This window comes from Pelodiscus sinensis, chromosome 2 (assembly GCF_052426305.1).
Source record: "Pelodiscus sinensis isolate ZL-2025 chromosome 2, ASM5242630v1, whole genome shotgun sequence".
Taxonomy (NCBI): domain Eukaryota; kingdom Metazoa; phylum Chordata; order Testudines; family Trionychidae; genus Pelodiscus; species Pelodiscus sinensis.
This window is the reverse complement of record NC_143053.1, coordinates 175,714,522-175,738,305: the sequence shown is the minus strand read 5'-3', so window position 1 is coordinate 175,738,305 and position 23,784 is coordinate 175,714,522. Positions and strand designations below refer to the sequence as shown.

The 23,784-nt window shown below is 42.6% G+C and overlaps 1 protein-coding gene across 3 annotated transcripts in view; it reads left to right on the top strand.

Annotated features, from left to right (window-relative positions):
• Nucleotides 1-436: 436 nt before the first annotated feature.
• The window catches only part of MLH1 (mutL homolog 1), a 44,667-nt gene continuing 21,319 nt past the window's right edge, over nucleotides 437-23,784 (top strand). Inside the window, exons 1-11 of one of the 3 annotated variants that reach the window (XM_075921790.2) lie at nucleotides 437-768; nucleotides 1,679-1,769; nucleotides 1,916-2,014; nucleotides 4,641-4,714; nucleotides 6,949-7,021; nucleotides 9,961-10,052; nucleotides 11,862-11,904; nucleotides 13,583-13,671; nucleotides 15,510-15,622; nucleotides 17,823-17,916; nucleotides 19,757-19,910. In XM_075921790.2, coding sequence (XP_075777905.1) covers nucleotides 653-768; nucleotides 1,679-1,769; nucleotides 1,916-2,014; nucleotides 4,641-4,714; nucleotides 6,949-7,021; nucleotides 9,961-10,052; nucleotides 11,862-11,904; nucleotides 13,583-13,671; nucleotides 15,510-15,622; nucleotides 17,823-17,916; nucleotides 19,757-19,910 — 1,038 coding nt within the window. In that variant the 5' untranslated portion in view covers nucleotides 437-652. Of the gene's footprint in view, nucleotides 769-825; nucleotides 1,082-1,678; nucleotides 1,770-1,915; nucleotides 2,015-4,640; nucleotides 4,715-6,948; nucleotides 7,022-9,960; nucleotides 10,053-11,861; nucleotides 11,905-13,582; nucleotides 13,672-15,509; nucleotides 15,623-17,822; nucleotides 17,917-19,756; nucleotides 19,911-23,784 lie in introns of those variants that run through there. The other 2 variants (XM_075921791.2, XM_025185134.3) reach the window with 2 other exon arrangements.

Below are 23,784 nucleotides of genomic sequence, written 5' to 3'. Positions count from 1 at the left end.
CGGACACTCCAGCTGGTCATTCCCCTCCAGCAGACTACTTCCCTCTGATCTGTTCCTGGAAGATGCATGATTCCCCCTGCAACCTTCAGTTCCACACACACAGCAGCACCGACCTGCTTGGGGTCAGGGTCTGAGTAGTACGCCAAGCTGAAGTTGCACAGCAGACTACTTATGGGAGTCACCAAGGGCCATGCCATGCCCACGGCCAGGCCTCCCATGCTGCCAGAGCAGCGACAGGGTGGAGCAGCCAGTCCCGCGCTGTTCGGCCCCCTGGCAGGGTCTACAACTACATTCCCCACAACCCTCTGCGCAAGGCAGAACCGCTCGGATCTCCCTGACAGCCAATAAGAAAAAGGCCACATGCGCACACCTGTATCCGCAGCCCCCGCCCGATTATGCCCCACACCACCTCATAGCGCAGAGAACCATGGGAGTTGCAGTTCCGCGTCGCGTCACTCAAGGGTCCGCCGTACAGTCGCCAACCTAGGCACCACGCCGATTGACACCCACGCCGTCCAATCAGCAGCTGCCAAGGCTCGGCTCGCAACTGTTTGGCGCGAGTCTGCGGTGTCCGCGACCCCACTTTTACGGGGCGCCCGCTACGCCCCCAGGCCTCCCGCTAGCCCCCTCCCCCCCCCCCCACGCCAGCGTGATGGCGCTGATGGCGGGCGTGATCCGGCGGCTGGACGAGGTCGTCGTGAACCGCATCGCGGCCGGCGAGGTCATCCAGCGCCCGGCCAACGCCATCAAAGAAATGCTGGAGAACAGGTACCGCGCCCGGGGCGGCCCGTGACCCCCCCCCCCTCCCGCCGCCGGGGGCTGTTGCGCGTGGCGGGAGCGCGCAGCCGGACGGTTGTGAGCGGCGCCCAACGGCCGCTCTGAGGGGGACCCCCGCCCCGGTGCTGCCCTGGGCTCGGACAGGCCTTGCAGCGCGGCGCGTGTGGCGCGGGGAGGGGAGAAGGAACCGGCGGGCGGTGTCTTTGCCCGCCTGTGGCCTGGCTGCAGAGGGGCGCGGGGGGAGCCATGGCGGAGGCGGATGCCGCGGCCCCCCCAAGCGCCCTCAGCGCCGCCGGGCTGAAAGGTGAGTCGCGCAGCGCGTCGGAGTTTCTCCGGTTAACTGGCAAGTGTCATCCTCCCTGCTCCCGGCACGTGCTGCTCCGCGGGCGCCCACTGGCCGTGTGGGGCAGCCCCCCTGCATCGTCTTCCCCTCCCGGCTCGCACCCGGGCATCTCCAGGTTAACTGTGTGCTAGGGATACGGCGGAGCACGTGTGTAAACGGCTAACTGCCGAGTCTGGGCTCATTGCTGAACCTTCACTGCAGAGAGTGTGTGGGCGGGCGGGCTGGCTTTTAAGCAGGTTCCCTGTTGGGAGATCCAGCTCCCAGTCTGCCCTCAGCTGTTCTGCTTCCTCTGATATAGAGGTCAGATGGCTCCCTGCATGTATTGGCTCTCATGATTACCCATTTACAAAAAAAAAAAAAACCCTTGATTTTTAACACCCCTGCTGTGTAACTACTAGTTTTTTACATGGTTACTGTTTTTAGGGCCTTCTTTCATCCCTAGTAGTGATTGTTACGAGGAAGGGGGGGCAAAACACATATTGCAGTAAAATTGTAGACTAGATTTCTTTGAAGGCAAATGGCATTTGACCCAGCACTGAGATGCTTTGCTTTTTGCAGTTTGGATGCTAAATCTACCAGCATTCAGGTGACCATTAAGGAGGGAGGTCTAAAACTCATTCAGATCCAGGATAATGGATGTGGAATCAGGGTAAGTAAACCTATTGGACAGGTACAAGGTGGTGTAGCACTTATTCATGAACTTTATTGTGATATATTAATGATGATTTTTCCCTGCCCTAAAAAACTGTGGAACTACAAATGAATTTCTAATCTTTGTCTGCCTTTTTCATATAGAAAGAAGATTTAGATATCGTATGTGAGAGATTCACTACAAGCAAATTGCAAAAATTTGAAGACCTGGCTAGTATTTCTACATATGGGTTTAGGGGAGAGGTAAGTTTCTGGTTAATAGCTTGTTCATTGCCACTATGCTTTTATAAGCATGTGGTTAATTTCTGATTCCTGTAGTCATTTTTATAAGATGGAATTTCTTATGAGCAGGGCTTGACAAATAATACAGTCTACTCACCCGTGGCGAGTAGATTGTAACCCAGAAGAGCCGGGTTTGGGCGATCTGCGCATGCGCAGATCGCTGGACAGTGCGGCTGGCAAGTGGGACTTGCCGTGGTTCGGCGAGCCTTGCTTATGAGATTACATCTTCGCACTGAGTATGGGTGATGTGAAGCTGGGAAGTGTGTGTTAACTAAGGGGGGTGTCCGTTGGAGTAATCTGGTGAAGGTTAGTTTTTGGGGTCACTCTGGTCCTCTTCTTTCATTGATATTTAAGCACAAGGGAGCATACTTCTGTGCAAAGGAAGAAATAATAATTAAAATTTACACACTGTAATCTCTGAGATCTTAGAGTTCTGACTGCTGTAGAAATTGAAAGGGAGTGAGACAGAAAAAGCCAAGTTTGTGGCTATCTGTTGATCACTGTCCACTATAAACTGTGTGCTTGGGCAGGCACTCAGGAAAGATTCAGATGCTGCCCCGATGATTATGGGAGCACCCACAGCTGACAGCACGTGTTTCTACTGGTGGCGCACATACAATTTATTCTGCACATGGATGGAAAAATATTAGAGGGAATATTTCCTTTGAGCCACGTTATGTACTTGCAAGCAAGTTAAGCTTATCCTGAAAGCTTAAAACTGGTTCTCTTTGGTATCCACTTTCTCCTATAGTATGTGTTTAAATGGATTCATAGATAGATCTTCCTCTTTGCCAACTGGCTGCAAAATTTAGTAGTTTCTTTAAGAAAATTGAAAGCTATTCTTGACTTTAATTAGCTTTTTCTAATCCCAGTTTTTTGGAAGAGCTATTGTTTAGCCTTCTCTTTCAATCTCACACAAAATAATACAATAAAATTAGAAGTTTTGAAATCAGCAAAAGAAAAAAGACATCCTGTTGTAGTGGCAAATATATAAAAATGTGTGTCATGTTTTCAAAACACATTTCTTGGTAATTTTCAAGGTGACCTGAAAAGGTGGAGAGGTAGGTATGAATGTATGCCCTTTTTGCTATACAGTGTGTTAACATGACTTGAAACAACATTTTACATTTTAAATAATGTTTTGAAATTTAAGGTTTGTTTTTTTTCTGTTTGGTGTTGATCGTAACTTATGGACTAGAGATCATGACTCCCCACTGGCTGCATATGACCAGAAGATATTTAGATTCTTATCCCAATTCAGGCTACAGAGTGCACTAACTCAGAACAAGACTCTTGGGATGCATAGCAAGGACGCTTAAACTGAGGACAGTAACAGTTTGTTAAAACTTTTATTAAAGTAAATGAAATAATAACAAATGATATGAAACCTAGGGTTACAAGGCAATAATTCAATGACTCCTTGTGGTACTTTTCTATGGCAATGAACTACTAAGTTTAGCATACTCAAACCCATCCATTCTAGACCTGGTCGTAAGAGACGGAGGATTAGCTTCATCTCCGGCATGCTGCATGAATCTGATGGCTCACACAGGTAGAGTGTTGAGTGTCTTAAGTTATACTGCAAAGTTGAATTAATAGCTTGATTGAAAAAGCTGACAAGTGAACAAATGACCCTATGCGATTCTTAGCATGGTAATTTTATAGGGCCCTGGCGCTGCATAATTCTGGCCCAGTCTACAATGTCCAATCTTATTTCTTCATCCTAATAAATCTTCACGTACATTTACTCTATAGGTTAATATATTATGACAGTTATTCCTATTTATTAATAAGGATTATTTCTCTCAAAGTTTACTGATGGCCTTACTTATAACTTTATTCTGTGTTGTACCCTGCGGTTACCGACCAGAGACACCATATAAACAGGATTGGTTCCCCCATTCAGGCCCTCAAAGTCAAGAGGCAACCAGTAGGCCTTTCTTATCTATGTCATAGGTAATAAGTACCTATACTGATTTGCCTTAGCTAATCATAAAGGAAACCAGCCTGCAGGTTTATACAGCTAAATACAATGGATAACTATGAATGATTGTGATGAATAAAACACAGCCTCTGAACATATTTAATGACAGCAGGCTATAACAAATTAGTATAACTCAATCCAGGAAAGAAGCATTTTATATTTTTTATCAGGTTAGCAACTTAACCTTATGGGCTACATTGGCAGAGATCTCTTGTCAGAAACCTAGACAATACAGGATAGGAACTCTTCAGCCCTTAATTTTTTTTTATAAGTGTTTCAGTTTTCATTTAAAAAAGAAAATTAAAGGTAAACAGCTACTTCTGAGTACAGTCCTTGAAAGGAAAATTGTATTCACAATTGTCATGCCTTTAATTGTATCGGTGTTAGTGATTCTGTGTTAATACTTAGTCTATCCTGCATTTGCTATTAAAATGTTGACATGCCGTATGTCACTTGGAAGAAACAAACAGTGAATATCACAGTAACATGAATTACTTACAAATAGTAAATATCTGTTTTAATTGCTACCATTGTAGATGTATTAATTTCAAAATTAATATTTCCTTCCATGAGGTTTATAAAAGTTCATTTTTCCCCCTATAGGCATTGGCTAGCATAAGCCATGTTGCCCATGTTACTGTCACAACTAAAACTGCTGATGCAAAGTGTGCATACAGGTATGCCGTGTATTCAATCTCTAAAAACTGTGTGTGTAATAAACAGTTATTTTCTTTGCAGAGTTAATAATATGTATGATATCTTGGTTACAAATAAACTCATAGAAAGGGTGATTTTAAAGAGAGCATGGTCATTCAAGACAGAGGGAAAGAGAAGGAGAGTTTCAGGCTTATTGGTGGCTACCAATATACAAAGGTTAAATGGAAGAAGAATAAAATCGAGCACTGCGGAGGAAGTTGTAATAAGACTAAAGCAGGGTTGTGCAATTTTTTTGGCCTGATGGCCATAGTGGGTATGGAAATTTGTATGGAGGGCCAGATTAGAAGGCACTAGAGGAGGCTATGCCTCCCCAAAACAGCTTGGCATGTGCCCCTCCCTCACTCGTCCTCTGCCTCTGAGCCAACATTCCTTGCCCCTTATCTCTGACCTTCCTGCCCTGGGATCGCCTGCCTCCTGGACCCATGCCCCTATCCAATGTTCCATCTAATTTTTTTCCATCCATGTGCAGAATAAATGTCATGTGCACAACCTGGTCTTAAGCTATTTAGGATACCTTAAATGCCACCCTAAGGCTTATTGGAATCCAGGGTACATCACAAAGCACTGGTCCGAAATATCCAAGATTAATACCAATTAAGAGTACTGCAATATTGTGTAATGGCCTCAGCCTCCAAGGTGTTGCCCTGGGGAGAGCACATTTCTGTAAAATCATCTCAAGGTAACACAGGCATTTTTATATACAAAGTTTTTTTGGATTAAGTAGTTTTTTAATTTAATAGAGTGATAATAGTTATATAAATTCTGTGCCTGGAAATAGGGATGTTACTATTAGATTAATCAAATAGTTGATGAATATTCCATCGACAAATCAATTAGTTGATAAGGGCGCTTCCACTTTGAAATGTAGCAAGAGCCCGTCTTGGCTCTTGTGTATTTCAAAGATTGAAAGGAGCATGGGGCCAGTGGGGGACTCTGAGTTGACTAATCACTAGTCAACTAGTGTGTTGATTATCCGATAAGCAAAAGCAGAAGTCGATTAGTCGCTTACATCTCTACCTGGAAAGAGATGTATATTGGCTGTCTATTTTTAAGAATAATATTTGGCCACTAGAGGGCAAGCATGTTGTTTCATTACTGTAAAAAAGTAAATAAAGTGTATGAGTTTTTCATCTTTTTGTTTTTGCAAACAGTGTTATGAATATAACAATAAAATATTAAAAAGGGATAGTTAAGGAAAATCTTAGAGCCGTGGTGTCCAGCCAGTTCTGAAGTAGTAGTCTCTATAGTGGCTACTGCTACAGAGAACTAGCCACACTCAACCAGCCTAACAGCCAGTGGCTAGCGTGTTGGACACCATGGTCTTAGAATTCTTGTATTTCCTCTTAACAAGAAATAACTTTGTCTTATACAATACATAGGGATTAGAAACAGACACTACGTAAATGGATTAATCTGTATCACTCACTAATTGAAAGAAATTGCATCTTTCAAAGATCCTGACCATAATACTCCAGTAGTGCAACTAATAAAAATAATGAAAAGAGCATGGTTAGTGAAACTAAGTTGCTAGAGTGCATGTGTGGGTTTGTAAGATACCCTATTTACGAGGCAGGTGTGCTTATCTTTTGCTGACAGTTCTGTCCTGTGGTCCTTGAATGGGTGCTAGCTGAACCTCAAACAGAAAAGAATAAGTTACAGTATTATTCTCTGTAGGATGGGTTTGGAAGATTGTGTGTGTTATCTAAGCAAAGAGGTGTGACTGCATATGGGTAAGAGAACAGAATATGATTGTAGCTTTTAATTGGTAATAAAAAAGGAAAGAATGACAACTAGTATAAAGAAAAATAATGTAACCATGCACAAACATGATTAATCATGCAAATTAGTAATTCTTTTCACATTAAGTATTCTAAAAACTTGAAGAAATAAAATGGACAAAGTTTGTTCAAATGCTGATATGGGCACCTAATATTCCTGGTATTAAAAAAAAAAAAAAAATCTGAAATATGAATAGAAAACAAATGTCAGACACAGAAGTTTAAAAAAAAAAAAACTTTTATCAATCTGAAAAAACAAAGGAAACTTCAATACTGTTTGGAGTGACTTATTTCGGAAACTGCTCCCCCATCTCCTCCTGGATTTTTCACAACAGTCATGTCTTATTATTCTGCCATCTTACTCCTGACCCCACTATGCTGGTATCTGACAACTATTTATTTTGTTTCTCGATTAGAGCAAGCTATTGTGATGGAAAACCGAAAGCACCTCCCAAACCTTGTGCTGGAAACCAGGGGACTCAGATCACAGTAAGTGGTGGTGGTGATTTGTTACTTTTATTACCATAGTCCTAGCCAAGCTAAGGTCATAGACCAGGAACGTGATGTGCTAGGTATACACCAAAAAGATGATCCCTGCCCCCAAAAGATTTAGTTTGATTCTGTCTTTCTGGACTGCACATTTATAGTCTCATTGACTAAAAAAAAGTATTTTATAATTATCTTCTAGTTTTTGTGATTTCATGGAGTATTTTACATATTTCACAACATATGCTTCAAAGAATCTGTTCCAAGACTATAAGACAAATTGCACGGATTATGAATCCACTTGTGTTGATCCAGCCTGCAGAGGTCCTGCCGCTCCCCCAGACCTCAGGCCAATCACGGCCTAGGTATGGAGGAGCATGCAGCACTTAGTGTCAACTCTGGTGGTTTACTTTAAGCGCTGTGTGCCAGAGGGCAGAGAGTGAGAGACTTGGGGGCAGGGGAGCACACAAAGTCTGCCCCTGCCCTGCAAGTGGCTCAGCACTTAGTCAGCCGCCAGCTGCTGTTCAGCTGGTAGGTGACACTAAGCCTGGCGTTCCCTTGCAGGGGGGCAGACTTCATGTGCCCCCACCCTTAGGCCCTGATTGACCGGGGGAGGGAGCGCATGAAGTCTCCTCCCACTGCAAGGGGTATGGGCGCCTAGAGGGAACTGCCAGCTGTTCAGAACATCTGGAGGTTCTCTCTGGGGTGGGGGAGCAGGGGCAAAGACTTCATATGCTCCCCCAGACCAATCTGGGTCTGTGGGCAGGGAAGCACAAAAGTGTCCTGGACCTGCCCCTTCTGCCCGAGACCTCACCCTTTCTGGGGCCACTTCAAAAATTTCTGAAGAGGCTCCCCCGTCAAAAATTATTGCCCACCCCGGTATAGTGACATGGGAGAAATATTTAATTTTGTTATGTCTGGACTTTGAATGTTAACATCGGAGAGATGCATCATATTTAAAACCATGCAATATTAAATTGCATCATAAACTTAATAGGACACTAGCTTCCAAATCCAGTGTTGTGCCTCCTGTGTTATTTAGATAATTAGGTCAAATAAAGAATCAGTACATGAAACATAGATTGATATTGTACAGTAGATGCAGCAGTATGGGAAGAGTAGAGTTTGTGTTGTTTCCCATGCTGCTCACTCTTGGGAGGAACTTCCCATGAACATATGTAAATCTACCTTATTATCCTCCTTCAGAATCCTCTTTGGAACTTTTTTCTTTTATGCCAAGAAAACACTTAACAACAATTAAACTTCTGGGCTGTGTCTACACTGGGCCACTTATTCCGGAAAATCAGCCACTTTTCCGGAATAAGCTGCGAGCTGTCTACACTGGCCCTTGAATTTCCGGAAAAGCAACGATGCTCTACTGTACAAAATCATCCGCTATTCCGGAAAAACTATTCTGCTCCCGCTTGGGCATAAGTCCTTATTCCGGAACACTGTTCCGGAAAAGGACCAGTGTAGACAGCCCAGTAGTCTTTTCCGGGAAAAATGCCCCGATCGCGAAAATGGCAATCGGGGATCTTTTCCGGAAAAGCGCGTCTACATTGGCCACAGACGCTTTTCCGGAAAAAGGGCTTTTCCGGAAAAGCAGCCTGCCAATGTAGATGCTCCTTTTCCGGAAAAACTGAAAACGGAATAGTATTCCATTTTAAGCATTTCACTGGCATGAATTTCCGGTAGACACAGCCCTGGTGTACTAAGACCACTACCTATCATGCTGACTAATTGTCTCATTGTTTCCTTGTACTTGGCCTACGGTATCCCTCATTTGTCTCATGCTTTACACTTAGACTTTAAATTCTTTAAGACAGGGAGTATGCTCTGTGATTGTACAATGGCTTATGCCATGGAGTCTGGTCCATGACGAGGGCTCCTAAGTGCCATGTTAATACAAATAATAAGAATAATAGTGGTAGTAACTCCTATAACAGGAAACCGAACTTCCTCCTAACGTTTGTTTCTCTAGGAGTCCAATAGTACATATAATATCAATTGGCTAATTTAATGACAATTTCAGATGTTCATTATTCTAGTTGGCCCAATTTACACAAGGGACTTGAGCAATGGATCTCATTACTCAATTTATATGGCACTAAAATACAATGTGGGAGTACCATATCAGTAATTGTCAACTGCAGTGTAAGGATTTTTACTTCATAACCCTTCTTTGGTGGTTGTTTGATCTGATGACCAAACATTGGTGAAATTTGTGCCTTCTTGTTAGAGATGTAAAATCCTGTTTAATTGGCTAAATGATTAAACATGTTATTTAACTGGTTGACCAATTTGGGAGTAAGGGGGGGGGGGGGCATCCATCCAGTACTCTACCCCCTTCTCCTCTCTGGCTGCAGGCAGGGGCTGCTCCAACCTGGCCAGGGAAGCTCCTGCTGGGTTGGCACAGCCCATGCTTGCCGAGTGCCCGGGCCTGCCGCAGACAGAGGCTGCACTGACCGGGATGTCAGAGTAGCCCCTGTCTGCTGTGGGCCTGGGCATTTCCGCACAAGCAGGGACTGCTCTGGCATTCCGGTTGGAGCAGCTCCTGCCTGCAGGACACCCAGGTCCTGCCACAGACAGGCGGCACTGGCTAGGTTGCTGGAGCAGCCCCAGTCCATGGTGGTTCCTCCATCCTTGATTAACCTTAACTTGTAGGTCCTTATCAGTTAACCTTCACATCTCTACTTCTTGAGAAACACAGTTGTCAACAGGTTGTGGGTTTTTTTTTTTTTTTTTTTTATACTTTACTATCTTTCTCTGGAATGACATTTTGTTCGGTGATGTTAAGCAGCTAGAGTAGAGCTAGAACATATAATTTGTGTTTTATAAGTTAAGACACTGAGACCATTTAGGTGATTTTCTGTTAAGAAGATTGGTTAAAATTAAATTATTTTTGTAAATCTTGTTTGTTTTTTTACACTTTTTAAATGCAGGTTGAGGATCTATTTTACAATGTAACCACAAGGAGGAAAGCCTTAAGAAATCCAAGTGAAGAATATGCGAAAATATTAGAAGTCGTTAGCAGGTAAAGTACTAAAGAACTCTACCTTGTTTTATCTTTTGGATTGGTTTTTCTGTGTTGGTTAATGCTGGACAATCCCAGTTTATATCCACATATCTATTTGATAAATTAGAAACCCCAAATAACAAGAGAAAGTGTGAACATTGCTTTCATGGTGATGTCAGGCTGTCGTCATGTTGACAAAATTTGGAATGAATCGAATTGTGAAATCCTTACACGAGTGAACTCGCATTAAAGCCAAGTCAGAGTGAAAAGTAAGGAGGGACCTCATGGTTTGGCCAATTGTGAAATGCAGTGGGATTCTTACCTTGCCAGGGATAACTGAACAAGTCAGCCAATTTTCTTCTTCCTCTCCCAGAAACAGAGTTTAGTCCTTTGTACTGAAAAAACCACAAAGGGTATAATGGAACTTTTGCTGTTCTTCTTTATGCCATACCAGGCTGTCTGACATATGAAAGTTTTAGACTTCGCCTAGAAATGATACACTGATTTAACTTCTAAAAAGATCATGATTTCCTCTACATAGTGTGGGTCAGGTAATAGCAAACTGTTGCCATCTCATATAACGGCTGATTTGAATTGAATTTCTTTTAAACTAAAAAAGCAACAAGGAGTCCTGTGGCACCTTATAGACTAACAGATGTATTGGAGCATAAGCTTTCGTGGGCAAAGACCCACTTTGTCAGATGCATGTAGTGGAAATTTCCAGAGGCAGGTATAAATATGCAGGACAGAATAAGGCTAGAGATAATGAGATTAATTCAGTCAGGGAAGGTGAGATCCACTTCTAGCAACTGATCTGGAGGTGTGAACAGCAAGAGAGGAGAAACTGCTTTTGTAGTTGGCTAGCCATTCACAGGCTTTGTTTAATCCTAAACTGATGGTGTCAAATTTGCAGATGAACTGTAGCTCAGCAGTTGTTCTTTGAAGTCTGGTCTTGAAGTTTTTTTTGCTGCAGGATGGCTACTGTGTGTCCAGGGAGACTGAAGTGTTCTCCTACAGGTTTTTGTATATTGCCATTACTAATATCTGATTTGTGTTCATTTATTCTTTTATGTATGGACTGTCCAGTTAGGCCGATGTGTATATAGCAGCAGGGCATTGCTGGCACATGATGGTGTATATTACATTGGTATATGTGCAGGTGAATGAACCAGTGATGGTGTGGCTGATCTGGTTAGGTCCTGTGATGGTGTCGCTGGTGTAGATATGTGGGCAGAGTTGTCACCAAGGTTTGTTGCATGGATTGGTTCCTGAGTTAGAGTTACTGTGGTGCGATGTTTAGTTGTTGGTGAGAATTTGCTTCAGGTTGGCGGGTTGTCAGTGGGCAAGGACTGGCCTGCCTCCCAAGGCCTGTGAAAGTGAGGGATCATTGTCCAGGATGGGTTGTAGATCACTGATGATGCGTTGGAGAGGTTTTAGCTGAAGACTGTAGATGATGGCCAGTGGTGTTCTGTTGGTGTCTGTCTTGGGCTTGTCCTGTAGTAGGAGGCTTCTGGGTACATGTCTGGCTCTGTTAATCTGTTGCCTCGCTTCCTCTTGTGGGTATCGTAGTTTCAAGAATGCTTGGTGAAGATCTTGTAGATGTTGGTCTTTGTCTGAGGGGTTGGAGCAAAAGCAGTTGTACCTTAGTGCTTGGCTGTAGACAATGGATTGTGTGATATTTTAAACTAAAGAATCTATCTGTTGCCGTATCACAAATATAATTATTTGTTCACGTAGACTTGCTTGTTAACTGCTTTAGTAGGGTGAGGGACAAATTATCACTTATTCTTTTATGTACTGAAGTTTTGTTCTGTACTTGTTTTTCAGGTATGCCATCCACAACTCAGGCATTAGTTTTTCAGTTAAAAAGGTATGTAGAACTTTGTAACTTCACACATTTATATCACAAATAAGGGGGCTGACCGTATGTCATAGGTTTTGTAATGAGAATAGTCTGTGAGGTGTTTTTCTTTATCTGGAAACTAGATAAAACTACTGTTGGAAGACTTATCCCTTCATCTTCTCACTTCCTTGGTCATTCTCATGTGAACAGAGAACAGCAATACCAGAAATCTAGAGATGCAAACAATTCACTGTTTATTGGGGTTAGTTTCCAGTAAGCATAAATCCCAGTTTCCTTTCCTTTTTCCCCCCGTCAGGGGGTTCGCCCCTTATGTGGGGTGCGTCCCCCTTCTCAGGTCCTGGGTTTCGGTCTCAGCCCCCTCTCTCAGGGCATATACCGTAGTAGAGGCCTATCTCTGGGGAAAAGCCTCTCCTTGTCGGGGTGAGTTTCCCGTGTGCGGAAAGGGATGGTAAGAGGGACTCTACCAGGGTGTAAACCAATCTCTGTAAAGCGTTACAATGAAACACCTTCATTGGCAGTGAAGTGAGAGGGGAAAATAGGGGATGGGGGAGAGATTATTACACACCTGCTTATGAGCCAGCTTCTGGAGCTACCCCCTCTGCAGAGCAGTCCTATCGACTAATAGTATAGTTGTATCAACTATCTGATTAGCTAGGTAGCTGTAATTTAACATCCTTAATAAGAGCAAAACTCAACTTGGTTAGCCTGCCAGCTAGCCAATCAATAACAAAAAAGCTTCTTTCCAGATTTGTGGTGTTTTGGAAACATTCATTTGCCTTTCTGTAAAAATCCTGTCAAATCCTTCTATCGCATGCCTAGAAGGTCATCAAGTTCAGGCTATTTTGGACCAAAGACTTATGTTTCTCTCTGTATCATTTGCAAACAAAATAGAAGGTAACCAAAAAACCCGTAAGTGACACAGGAGCCCTAAACCTCTTTTTAAAAGTCACATAGGCACATAGTAGCCTAACTCTCCTTCACTTGTAATAAGGCGTGGGTTACAGTGAGATTTAAACTTTTAAGGGCCTACCTCATTTTAGAAAAGAGAACTTGGGGTAATATATTCAAAAGTACCTCAGTAATTTAAGAACCAAAGATTTTACTGCTGTTAATGTATTGTTTGACAAATGAATAAACTACATTTTGTATATTCAGTAGAAATTTTCTCATGAAAAGACTGTTACTCTTCAAACTTGTACTGGAGCAATTACATAGTATTCTCATATCTTGCCACCATACATTCAGGCACTTACATGTTGTTGTTATAATTATACCTGCAATTCCCTCCCTAGTGTAGATGCAATTTATACTGATAAAAGTGCTTTTGTATTGGTTAGGCAAGTGAAGTAAGCTATGCTCACAGGGCACTTTCTTGCTGGTGTATCTGTATGTACCCTTGGGGTTTTGCTAACATATCCCTATCTGATGGTGCTAAGCCAGCAAAAGTGCCCGTTGTATATCTGACTTCATTTTCTCTTTGCATAAATATCCACAGACTCTTTTTAAAAAGCAACCGCCCCCCCCCTGGAAAACCCAAACTTCAGGCAAAACAAAAAATTAGTTTGTCTTCTGTTCGGTTAGTAAACTCAGTAGAAAATGTCTTGAGGTCGTATTTGAAGTTTTAGAAATCTATTAAATAATTATTTGTAAACTTAGTGACACTAATTTATTTTCTCAATTTTAGCAAGGTGATACGATGGCAGATGTTAGAACTCTATCGAATGCTTCAACAGTGGACAATATTAGGTCCATTTTTGGAAATGCTGTTAGCAGGTGTGTTGACCATAACATTTTTTTTTAAATGAAATCTTATTTTGTATTTCTGTTTAAAATAAATAATTAAACCTCTGTGATTATGAGATTATTTCATAGTAATAGGGTGCGAATGAATATAGTTCTTGAGACCGCATACTGTGCAATTTAAGATACGATAAAATAACAAGGTATTGCTTCACGGGAAAGAAAAAGTTTCAGCTGGCTTGTGTCAACCAACTCATTCATGGGGTTGTTCTGGGGCTGTTTGAATTTCAGCCCAAGCCTGGAAACACAGAACTCTCCCTCCTCACCCACCCAAAAAACCTGCAGCTCAAGCCCTGTGAGTCTAAGTTGGGCAGCAGCAGGTATTTGCCGTGTAGTCATACTCTTCGTATCCACTGACCTGCCCAAGAAGAGTTTCACAGTGAAGCGGCCTTAAACTGCATTAATCTTTCAGCAAATTCCCTTCAGGTTTAGTGAAAATGGAGAAAGAATTATGCATATTGCACGGTTCTCCCAACCTCACAGAAGCATCTTTTTATATATCCAAGAACCAGGGACAGAGGGAACTAGAAATATTGCCACACAAGTGTCTGATCTTCCTCCCAATGTGCAGAAAGGGAACAGTCTGTAGCTGGAGATAATCTTCTAAATGCTGATATAGGGGATAATCTGTCCCAGTTACCATCTAGAAGTTCCTGGCCACCTCCTACTGTGGTGAATTTCCTCCTGTTACATGTTAGAAGTAGTAATTCCTTCAGATGTGCTTTTCTGAACTCTTAAATCTATTTTATAGAGTGATTCATAAATTTGAATTAGAGCTATTATTGAAGAAATCACAAAAGGTTATAAAAATTCTTATGCCAGAAAGTCTCTCAGTAGTTGTAGGAAGTCTCTCTTCCCATAAAATGCTTAATTTAATGCATTTCATAGAACAGTGTTGCAGAATGCTTTGTTGCCAACTCTTGAATTTTTGCCAACACTGATGGAAAAGTCAGTTGGATTCTTTTACTAAAATCAGAAGTTATGGCTAAGGAATCAAACTGACTGCGTGACTAAAAATCACATGAACTCCTTTCAAGGCAGCTATAATAATAATATAACCAAGGCTTAGTAGGTGTACAGAGGAGTTAACTGTCCTATGAGAATTTTACAACTGTGATGTAGACTAATATATTTTAAGACCTAAGGAGATGTTTAAGCACTCCACTCTTTACCAACTTCCCACCCTTAATTTAGATCAGATAAATGTGGAGACTGAAAAGGTATATGGGTCATAGTTTCAGGAAGAGCAGTTATGGATCCAGTGATAATTTTAAATTCTCTGTTGGTCTCTCAGTGCCAGTAACATGAGCCTTAAACTGTGAGAACTGAATTTCATGGTTGCCATTGATAATGTAACAGCTGTTCCTTGGCTGGGGGAGACCTTGATAGCTGGCCCATCAGGACAGGGTAGTGAGAAGCCCCAGAGAGCAAGGAAGCAAATGCCAGTGGTTTTATCAGCACATTGAGAAGCAACTCCAAGGGGTCTTCTGTGACTGCACCCCATCACAGTGTATTTGGGGTGCACATCTGATTACATTTATTAAACAATCTTCTCTGCCTTATATTTAGCTTTGACACTGAGTATATTTCCAAGATCAGAAGAGCACTGTATAAGCTTGAAAGTTCTCTTACCTATAGAAATTGGTTCAATAAAAGATACTACCTCACTCACCTTGTCTCTCTCTATAACCAAAATCATATTGGTGTATTTCTTCTTGTAAGTAATATAACTGTCTTAAACTCATGCCAATACAATCTTTGCACAACATGTATTTTCCTGTATTCTTTTTCAAAATAAAAATTGTGGACAGAGAATTGATAGAAGTGGGCTGTGAAGATGGAAAGCTGGCCTTTAAAATGAAAGGCTACGTAACGAATGCAAACTACTCAGTGAAGAAGTGCATATTTTTACTCTTCATAAATCGTAAGTGCAAAAAATATATAGTTTGTAAAGATTTTTTCTTTTTGCATAACTTTGAGCAGAGTGTACATCCATTTCTTTCTAAAGAACAGCAGGATCAAGGCTCTGAACATGCACTTTTTTGAAACTTACATTAAAAGCTAAATTCTGCCATTGGTGAAATCTTGTATTAAGCAGGGAAGCAGAAATCAAACCAATGTTTACCAGCCTGCAGTGTTTTGTGATCTGAAGTGTCATAGAGAGGCTGGAGCCTGGGCCAGACTAAAGAAATCTGTACAAACCACTGCCCGAATTCTCTGTTCTTCTGCCTTACCCCCACTTGCCATAGCCTCCTCCACCCAGACAGGTAGAGCAGGGACCTTTTTTAAGGAGCAATAATAGCTTTTTCTCACTCTTCTCCTCCCTGCCCTCCCGGCTGCAGGGAAGCTTCCTCAGTGCTTATTCCTGAACTGGCGTTTATCTGCTGGGGTGTGTGGGCAGACTAGGTCTGCTGCACTTTTTTCCTCCTGTCATACACAGAATCCTCTTCTGGGATAGTGTTGGCAGGGCCATCCACCACAGTGGAATTATGGATTTAACGCTGCATTAGGATGTATGGGGGCAGTTTTGAGTTATTATTTTCTATCACTACATCGGTTGTTTACTTAAAAAAAGTGGGGGTGGAATTCTGACACCAGGAACTGGTACCTAAAATAAAGGCCTACAGTGCCTACATCTTAGTGTAGCCCTGGGGAGAGAAGGGGGAATAGGTGTGTATTTTTGTTTTTACTGCAGACTTCGTGACATGGAAAGTTGGCTAAACGTCAGCTTATCTGTGCTTCAGTGTTCCTAGCTGTAAAAAAATGTAATTGTAACACAACTAAAGTATTGAGGCTTAATCATTATAAAATGCTTTGAGTTTCTTTGAAAATGCTGTAGAAGTGCTTTGTAATAATGTTTAGCTGTGATAGCTTCCAGATCTCCACTTTTAGCAAATTTTCATTTCAGTCAGTAACTGATTCAGTGTCTTGCACAAGCATTTAAATCAGTGGTGGGCAGCTTATGGCCCAGGGGCTACATGTGGCCCTTTGGGGTTCTATGTGTTGCCCACAAGATATTTCATTTACCATTGCCCACACACAGGGTTGCCAGATATGCTGATTTTTGTCTGCATAGGTTTTTTCCTACTGTTGTTACAAAATGGCATGGACTTAAAGCAAGAGCATGTGAAGTGAGGTCTGTGCTGATTGCACACAACATTGACAGAAAGCCCTGCACTCCCTTTGCATCGAAAGCACTGCTATGGTTTAGTCGGCACACCCAGCAAATTCTAGATACACGAGTACAACTACCCTATCCTGGAGACTGTCTCTTGGTTATGGCAATCTTGTGGCCCACTGAGTTGGCCTATGTTATCCCTCACTGATTTAAACTATCTTCCCTAATGACCAGAACAAGCAACAGCCTTATCTCCTTTCACAGGCTAACTGGCAATTGCTTTATAGGAGTTACCATTGTTTGTGCTTCAGGCTTGTGCTGCAGGCTATAGACACAACTCAAAAGATAGTTGCACAAAAGATCAGGTTTGAGTGTTCTCCAAAAAGTTTACATTGCAAAAAAGTCAGAATACTTTTAGCTCTTGCATTGATCCTCTCATAAAGTCATGTGTATGGTCACCAAGAGGATTGCTTTTAGAAGAAAATGTTAGGGACCTGATATATCTTGATATCCTGCTGCATGAAGGTTACTAAAGTGAAGAGCTTGTCCTGTGTTTCCCTTTAACTTGTGCAGTCCCACTTGTGCTCGCCCAGTGCACAGATGAATATGCTACTGCATGAGAATTGGAAAGCGACAACATTAGATGAAAAGTCTAATTATTGAAACTGAAATACACGTTGAAATTTCACTATTTGTAACAGATTAAAAAATTATATGGGGCGGGGGGAAGCAGGGGGAACTGATCATATCCTATGAGGACTAGGGAAGAGCAAGGATGGAAGAGTAAGTGACCAAAATTACCTTATGGAGCAATTTTTAACTTTGATGGATTTCTATCAGTGCTTAGACTCTATGCGAATAGATGCTACAGGAAAATATTTCAGACTCTTGTGTAGCATGAAGTTTGGGCTACAAGTGGATCCTTATGCAGCATACAGTGTGTTCAAATACGCTGTTTGAATAAGCACATTTCTTATGGTTTCCCCTCTTATATTCTTCATTCCAGATCGACTGGTGGAGTCAACTGCTCTGAGGAAAGCTATAGAGACTGTGTATGCTGCTTATTTGCCAAAAAGTACACATCCATTCCTGTACTTAAGGTAAAGTAATAAAAAGCCTTAGGACTTGTCTTCGCTGCTACACTACCTTGGTAAAGCTGCATTGATGCAGTTGTGCTGATGTAGCACATTGGTTGAAGATGTATGTCATGTCAACAGGGTAGAGCATCCCATTGAGAACACTGTGTAGATAGTACTTTCAGTCGATGTAACTAACATCACTCATGGGTGGTATTTTTTTCACACCCGTCAGCGACATAAATTACTCTAACTCCTCACTTAACGTCGTCCTGTTAAGCCGTGTAAAAACTAAACAACTTTATCAGAGCACACACTCATTTAAAGTTGTGTAATGCTCCCTTATAACATCATTTGGCATTGTGCTTTGTCCGCTGTTTTCAGGATTTTCTGGAAAAACAATCTGTCCTTTTGGGGGTTTGTAACCAGGGTGGGCTGGCAGTCCCCCATTAGCTCCCCCCAAGTCCTCTGAAAAGTATGTGGCTGGGTAGCTGCAGTTTAGCTGCTCCTTACCCCACTGCTGTGCTGCTCCTGCTCTCTGCCTTGAAGCTGCTCCTGGGAGCCTCCTGCTTGCTGTGCTGTAGGGGGTGGGGGATGCTGATGTCAGGATGTCCCTCCTCCCCCACTCCATACTCTGTCTCCAAAAAGCAGGATTTAACAGCTATAGATTCTTTAGTCCTGAACTTCCTGATCTACAGAACTGTTTTTAAAAGGGCAATGTACTTGAAGTGTATTTAAAGAGGCAATGCACATCTCTGCCTCTTTCTATGTCACCCACACACAAACACTATGTGTGCATCTGTGTGTGAGATCCCCTCCTCCGCCCCCTGGCACTGTGCAACAATATATGCGCCATCCAGAGGGGGGAATGGTGCGCTCCAGTGGGATAATGTGGGGTTCATAATGTTCAGTTTCTGCAGGGAAGTGTTTGCAACTACTGCCATGCATTTGTGTTTCCTCCCTCCTGCCTGAGTCTATGCTGCCTCTAGATTGTGAGGGTACGTTAACCCTTGACAAACTAGCATTCCACTGAGTCTTCATTTAGTAACATGACTTTCCTGGGAAATATTCTACCCTCTGACTTTTCCACTTCAATCAAGCTTCACAGTCATCATTGCTGTGTACCATATTACATTGTTTCATACTTATGCTGCATATGTAAATAATGTCTTTTGTCTGCTGAAAACATATCCCTGGAACCCAACCTCCTAGTTACATTAATTCTTATAGGGAAATTGAATTAACTTAATATAGTTTTGCTTAAAGTAGCATTTTTCAGGAACAGAACTACAACATTAAGTGAGGAGTTTACTGTACCTTGACTTATGCAGTAGCGTAGGAAAGTCCTTAACTTTTAATGCCTGTCTTGTAGGGCTAGTCAGAGTCATCAACAGCTGGATAAAGGGGATTAGGACAGGTAAGGTGGTCTTTAAGCAACAGAATGGGACATTTTTAAACTGGTAATACATGCAAATGTATTCCTTTCATCCTTTATAGATTAGCAAGGCCAAAACACCAAAGGAAAGGCTTGTTTCTTCAGAAGTGTTGTGCACCACAACTCCAGCTGCAGTGTATTGGATTTGTGGGTTTTCAGCTCTAAAAATCAGGCTCCGTGACTCTCTTTTTTCTGCAGCAAGAGCAATAGGGAACACTCATTTGTTCTATCCAAAACGCCATCTATCATTCTTTCTTCTTGCTAAGAGATAGCAGAGAGCAAAAAGGCTCTTGCAGGCCTCCGAGTGAGCATGTGAGGAAAACTCTTCAGGAAGGAAGTCTTGGCAGAGATCTCGTGCTGAGTGCATTCACATACAGCCCTCAGTCAGTGGGATATTTTAGGTTACATTTCCTTTAAAATGTTTTGCAGCCTGGAAATAGCCCCTCAGAATGTAGATGTGAATGTGCATCCTACAAAGCATGAAGTCCATTTTCTTCATGAAGACAGTATTCTAGAGTGTGTTCAGCAACATATAGAGAGCAAATTACTGGGGTCTAACTCTTCAAGGATGTATTTTACCCAGGTGAGAATATAACTGTTTAGAGACAAGTCTTCTGCTGTGTTCATAACTGCTACCACAGACTAAGTTTAAAATTAGAATCTAGTTTGGGCCAGATACTCCTATGGTACTGTGGATCTTCTGTTGAGAACTGTGCTGTCCATTTATGCAGTGTATTTGCCAACATTTATATTTTAAAATGACTCTGTCAATTTCAAATCTTATCAGTCTGGGAGAGAGGATGTTAAAAGTAATTTTAGATACATTGACTTTAAGGTCACAACTGCATTACAAAATTTTGATTTTTTTTTTAAATTAATATCAACATGGAAAAATTGACATCAGCAAAGTTGCCAAATCATGTTCATACTTGCCTCCTCTGCTAACAGATTGCGCCCACATTGCGATCTCCCTCATAAACGGCATGAGAAATGTACCATGGATATATATCTCATAGTGCCTGGTGGCACCGTCTGTTGCTAGATGTTGTGGGAATGAGTTACAGAGCATGGTCATTTTGGGACCATGCAGAACATTTCATCGGGCACTGCTTAGTGTCCTAGCCCTCCAGTGGTTTCCAGCTTTTTTTCCCACCATTTTTTCCAACTACCATTCTTTGCTGTACACGCCAGCATCTGCAGTAAGAGAGGATGGATCCCACACTTCTCTCCTGTTCTCTAAGGGTACATCTACATAGCAATGCTATTTCAGAATAACTGACTTTGTTCCAAAATAACATAGTCTGCATGTGTACTACAAAGAGTTACGTCAAAATAATGTTGAGCAGGAGGACTTCTTACTCTGATTCCTGTAACCCCTCTGCCTTGGACTTCCTACTTTGTAGACAGTGCCAAAAGCCAAAATAAGCTATTTCAACTTGTGCAGTATTTCATAGCTTATTTTGGCTTTAGCCCTGTTGTGTAGATGTGCCATGAGGACAACATGCATGGCAACACAGTTAATCTTGAAGTTACTGGCAGAGGAAGACTCTCAGACATGTTACATTCTGCGTGATATGGACAGCAGCAACTTGGCATTGCTTTTGGCATTTGCAGTAGCAGCTGCATAGAATAATCCATCAGGGTTTTTTGGGGGAGTGCGGGGGGCTAGGGAAACAAGCATTGATTGGTGGGATTGCATTATCATTCAGGTGTGGGATGAAGAGCAGTGGCTACAGAAATTTAAGATGTGTAACAATTTTCCTCGAGCTGTGTGCTGGGCTGGCATCCAGTGTGCAGCACAAGGACACCAGGATGAGGTCTGACCTTGATAGAGAGGCTTGTGACAATTGCTCTTTGGAAGATGACTCCTCCTGATTGCTACTGGTCAGTTGCAAATCAATTTGAAGTGAGCAATTCTACTGTTGGGGCTGTACCTACTACACGTGTGCAGGGCAATATATCACATTCTGCTATGAAGGACTGTGATGCTGGGAAACGTACATGAAATAATGGATGACTTTGCAGAGCGGGGCTTTCCTAACTAGGGGGAAGCAATAGATGGTACACACATTCCAGTTTTAGCACCAGACCATTTTGCCACAGCATACAGCAACAGGAAGTGATGCTTCTCCATGTTGTTATAGGCGCTCGTGGATCACCATTGGTGTTTCACGGACTTCAACACAGGATGGGCTGAAAAGGTGCATGATGCACTTATTTTCAGGTACTCTTGGCTCGTCTCATTCTGCAGCTTGATTAAAGATTTGAGCATCTCGGTTTGTTGCTCTGTGACCTTCATCATCCCGTCAGTGGCGTCTCTAGCAAATGCTTGATTCTCCTTTCTGTCCTGTCTTTCTGCCTCCCAGCACTCCTCTTGTCTCTTTGTCTCTGCAGAGGTGCGGTGTACTACCATTCTAACCGTATCCTCTCTGGTGCATCTTAGCCTCTTTTTTTAATCTGCATGTTTTGAACCTATTTACTGTAAAGCACAATGCACAAAAGAGGGATTGTTAAATTACAGCTCAACATTAAAATATTTCATTTACAAGCACTTTTTGCAACATACCAATCACTTTCTCGCAGACTCTTGAAAGGCAGATATCTCTGTAAGCTCCCAAAGCATGGAGAGTGTTGAGAGTGGAGGGTATGCATATGGAAAAAAGAAAATAGTTTTTGCAGGCTTTCAGTGCAATTTTGCAGGGAACTCATTCTGAAATGATCCCACATTTCTCCACAGGTGGGGATCATTCTAGCAAACTTCTCACTGCTGAGAGTAAAGAGGAAAACCAGGGCTCAATTACTAGATGCTTGCAGCTAGGGTCATGCTCCATATACAGCCCACTTATGTGTCTCTTTTGTCCCTGCACAAATGATTGCAGAATGGCATGGGACAGTGTTCGATGGCAGAGGATTGCCAAGTACCTCCGGAAAACTTTCCAGAGCATCTCTGTGGAGGATTCTATTGAGATTATCTTCGTGGCCTTACTGATTTAGCTATGTAGGACATCATCCAAATCACAGGAACACAGTTGCTTTCCACTTCTCTATACCCTATGCTCACCTCTGCACTCCAAGCCACAGCCACCGCTTACCCTGTGTCTCGTCTCCTGCTCTCTGGAGAGCAGCTGCTGTGATTGGCTATGTACCTCAGGAGTGGAGAACAGTTCCTGGCTGCTGGCTCCCCTGGGCAACCCTTGCTGGGAGCCTCACATCCTTGCCTGGCTCACACCTCTCCATTTGTTATTTCATCGTCTGGGTTAGGTCCTCTCTTCTGTTGCTTCCATGCCCTCTGAAGTATCCACGGAACTTGTGGAGGTGGGGTTACCACTAATGTTCTCTGTAAGCTGGGCACTTGTGCTGCAGATTCCAACGTTGCCCAGTTGACTGGCAGAGCACCCACAGCTAGGTTTTTGTTTCTACTGGCAATGTCTACTGCACATGTCTCGGTGTACATAGAAAAAAGGATTTTATACATGGATGGAAAAAATCTGTATATAAATGGAAAAGATTAGAGGGAACATTGGTTACCACTGAGGAGAGCATCCAGCTCCTTATAAAAACAGCAGGTCTTTTGTACAGGAGTGGAGCAACAGTTTGCCTCCTTCAGCTTACGGAATGTCTGCCTCATTCCTTTATCTTTGCTCTGCACTTCATCATGTCTCACTCATAACTCTTTTCACACAAGTCTTGAGAAATTTGCTCATACATGTTCCAATTCCTATGGGTTGTTCATGGCTGGAACTGAACAGACTCCTCTCCCCATATACTGATCAGATCCAACAGCTCTGCGGTGGTCCAAGTGGGAGAGCCACTGGTGATAGCCAGCAAAAGTCACCTGTGAAGACGCCTTGAGACCTCTCCACACTGATCAAGCAAGTAGAAAATGGAATTTTAAATTCCTAGGGCTTGTAAGCAGAGCGGGTGGATAGCTGTTTACCTGGCTGCAGGGCAGCAGAGTTCAAACTGGTGACCAAAGCAGCAGCATGGGCATTGTGGGACGCTTCCTGTAGGGCAGGAAAAGCAAAAAAGTGCCTTGTGGTGTTGACACTGCATGTTTGTCAATAATAAAGCAAGGGGAAAAGAAAATAAAGTTTCTTGTAGGGGTGGAAACAAAGGTTACTCACTTTGTGCAGTAACTGGAGTTCTTCGAGATGGTGTCCTCGTGGATGCTCCACGTTCGGACTTGAAGCCATCCTGACACCTGGATCGGAGATTTTGAAGCAGTCCCTGCAGGGACTGTGCCAGGAGAATATGGTGGATATGGTGAGTGATGCAGAAGTTCCACAGTTTCAAGGCCTCAGTGCACAGGGATGGAGACCTGGCTCCCCTTGTCTGTTGATATAGAAGATGCAGGCAATGTTGGGTGTGAAAACATGGACATGTTTGTTGGCAGTGGAAGGCAGGAAGTGCCTGCAAGCATTGTGTATGGCATGCAATTCCAAGAGGTTTATATGTAG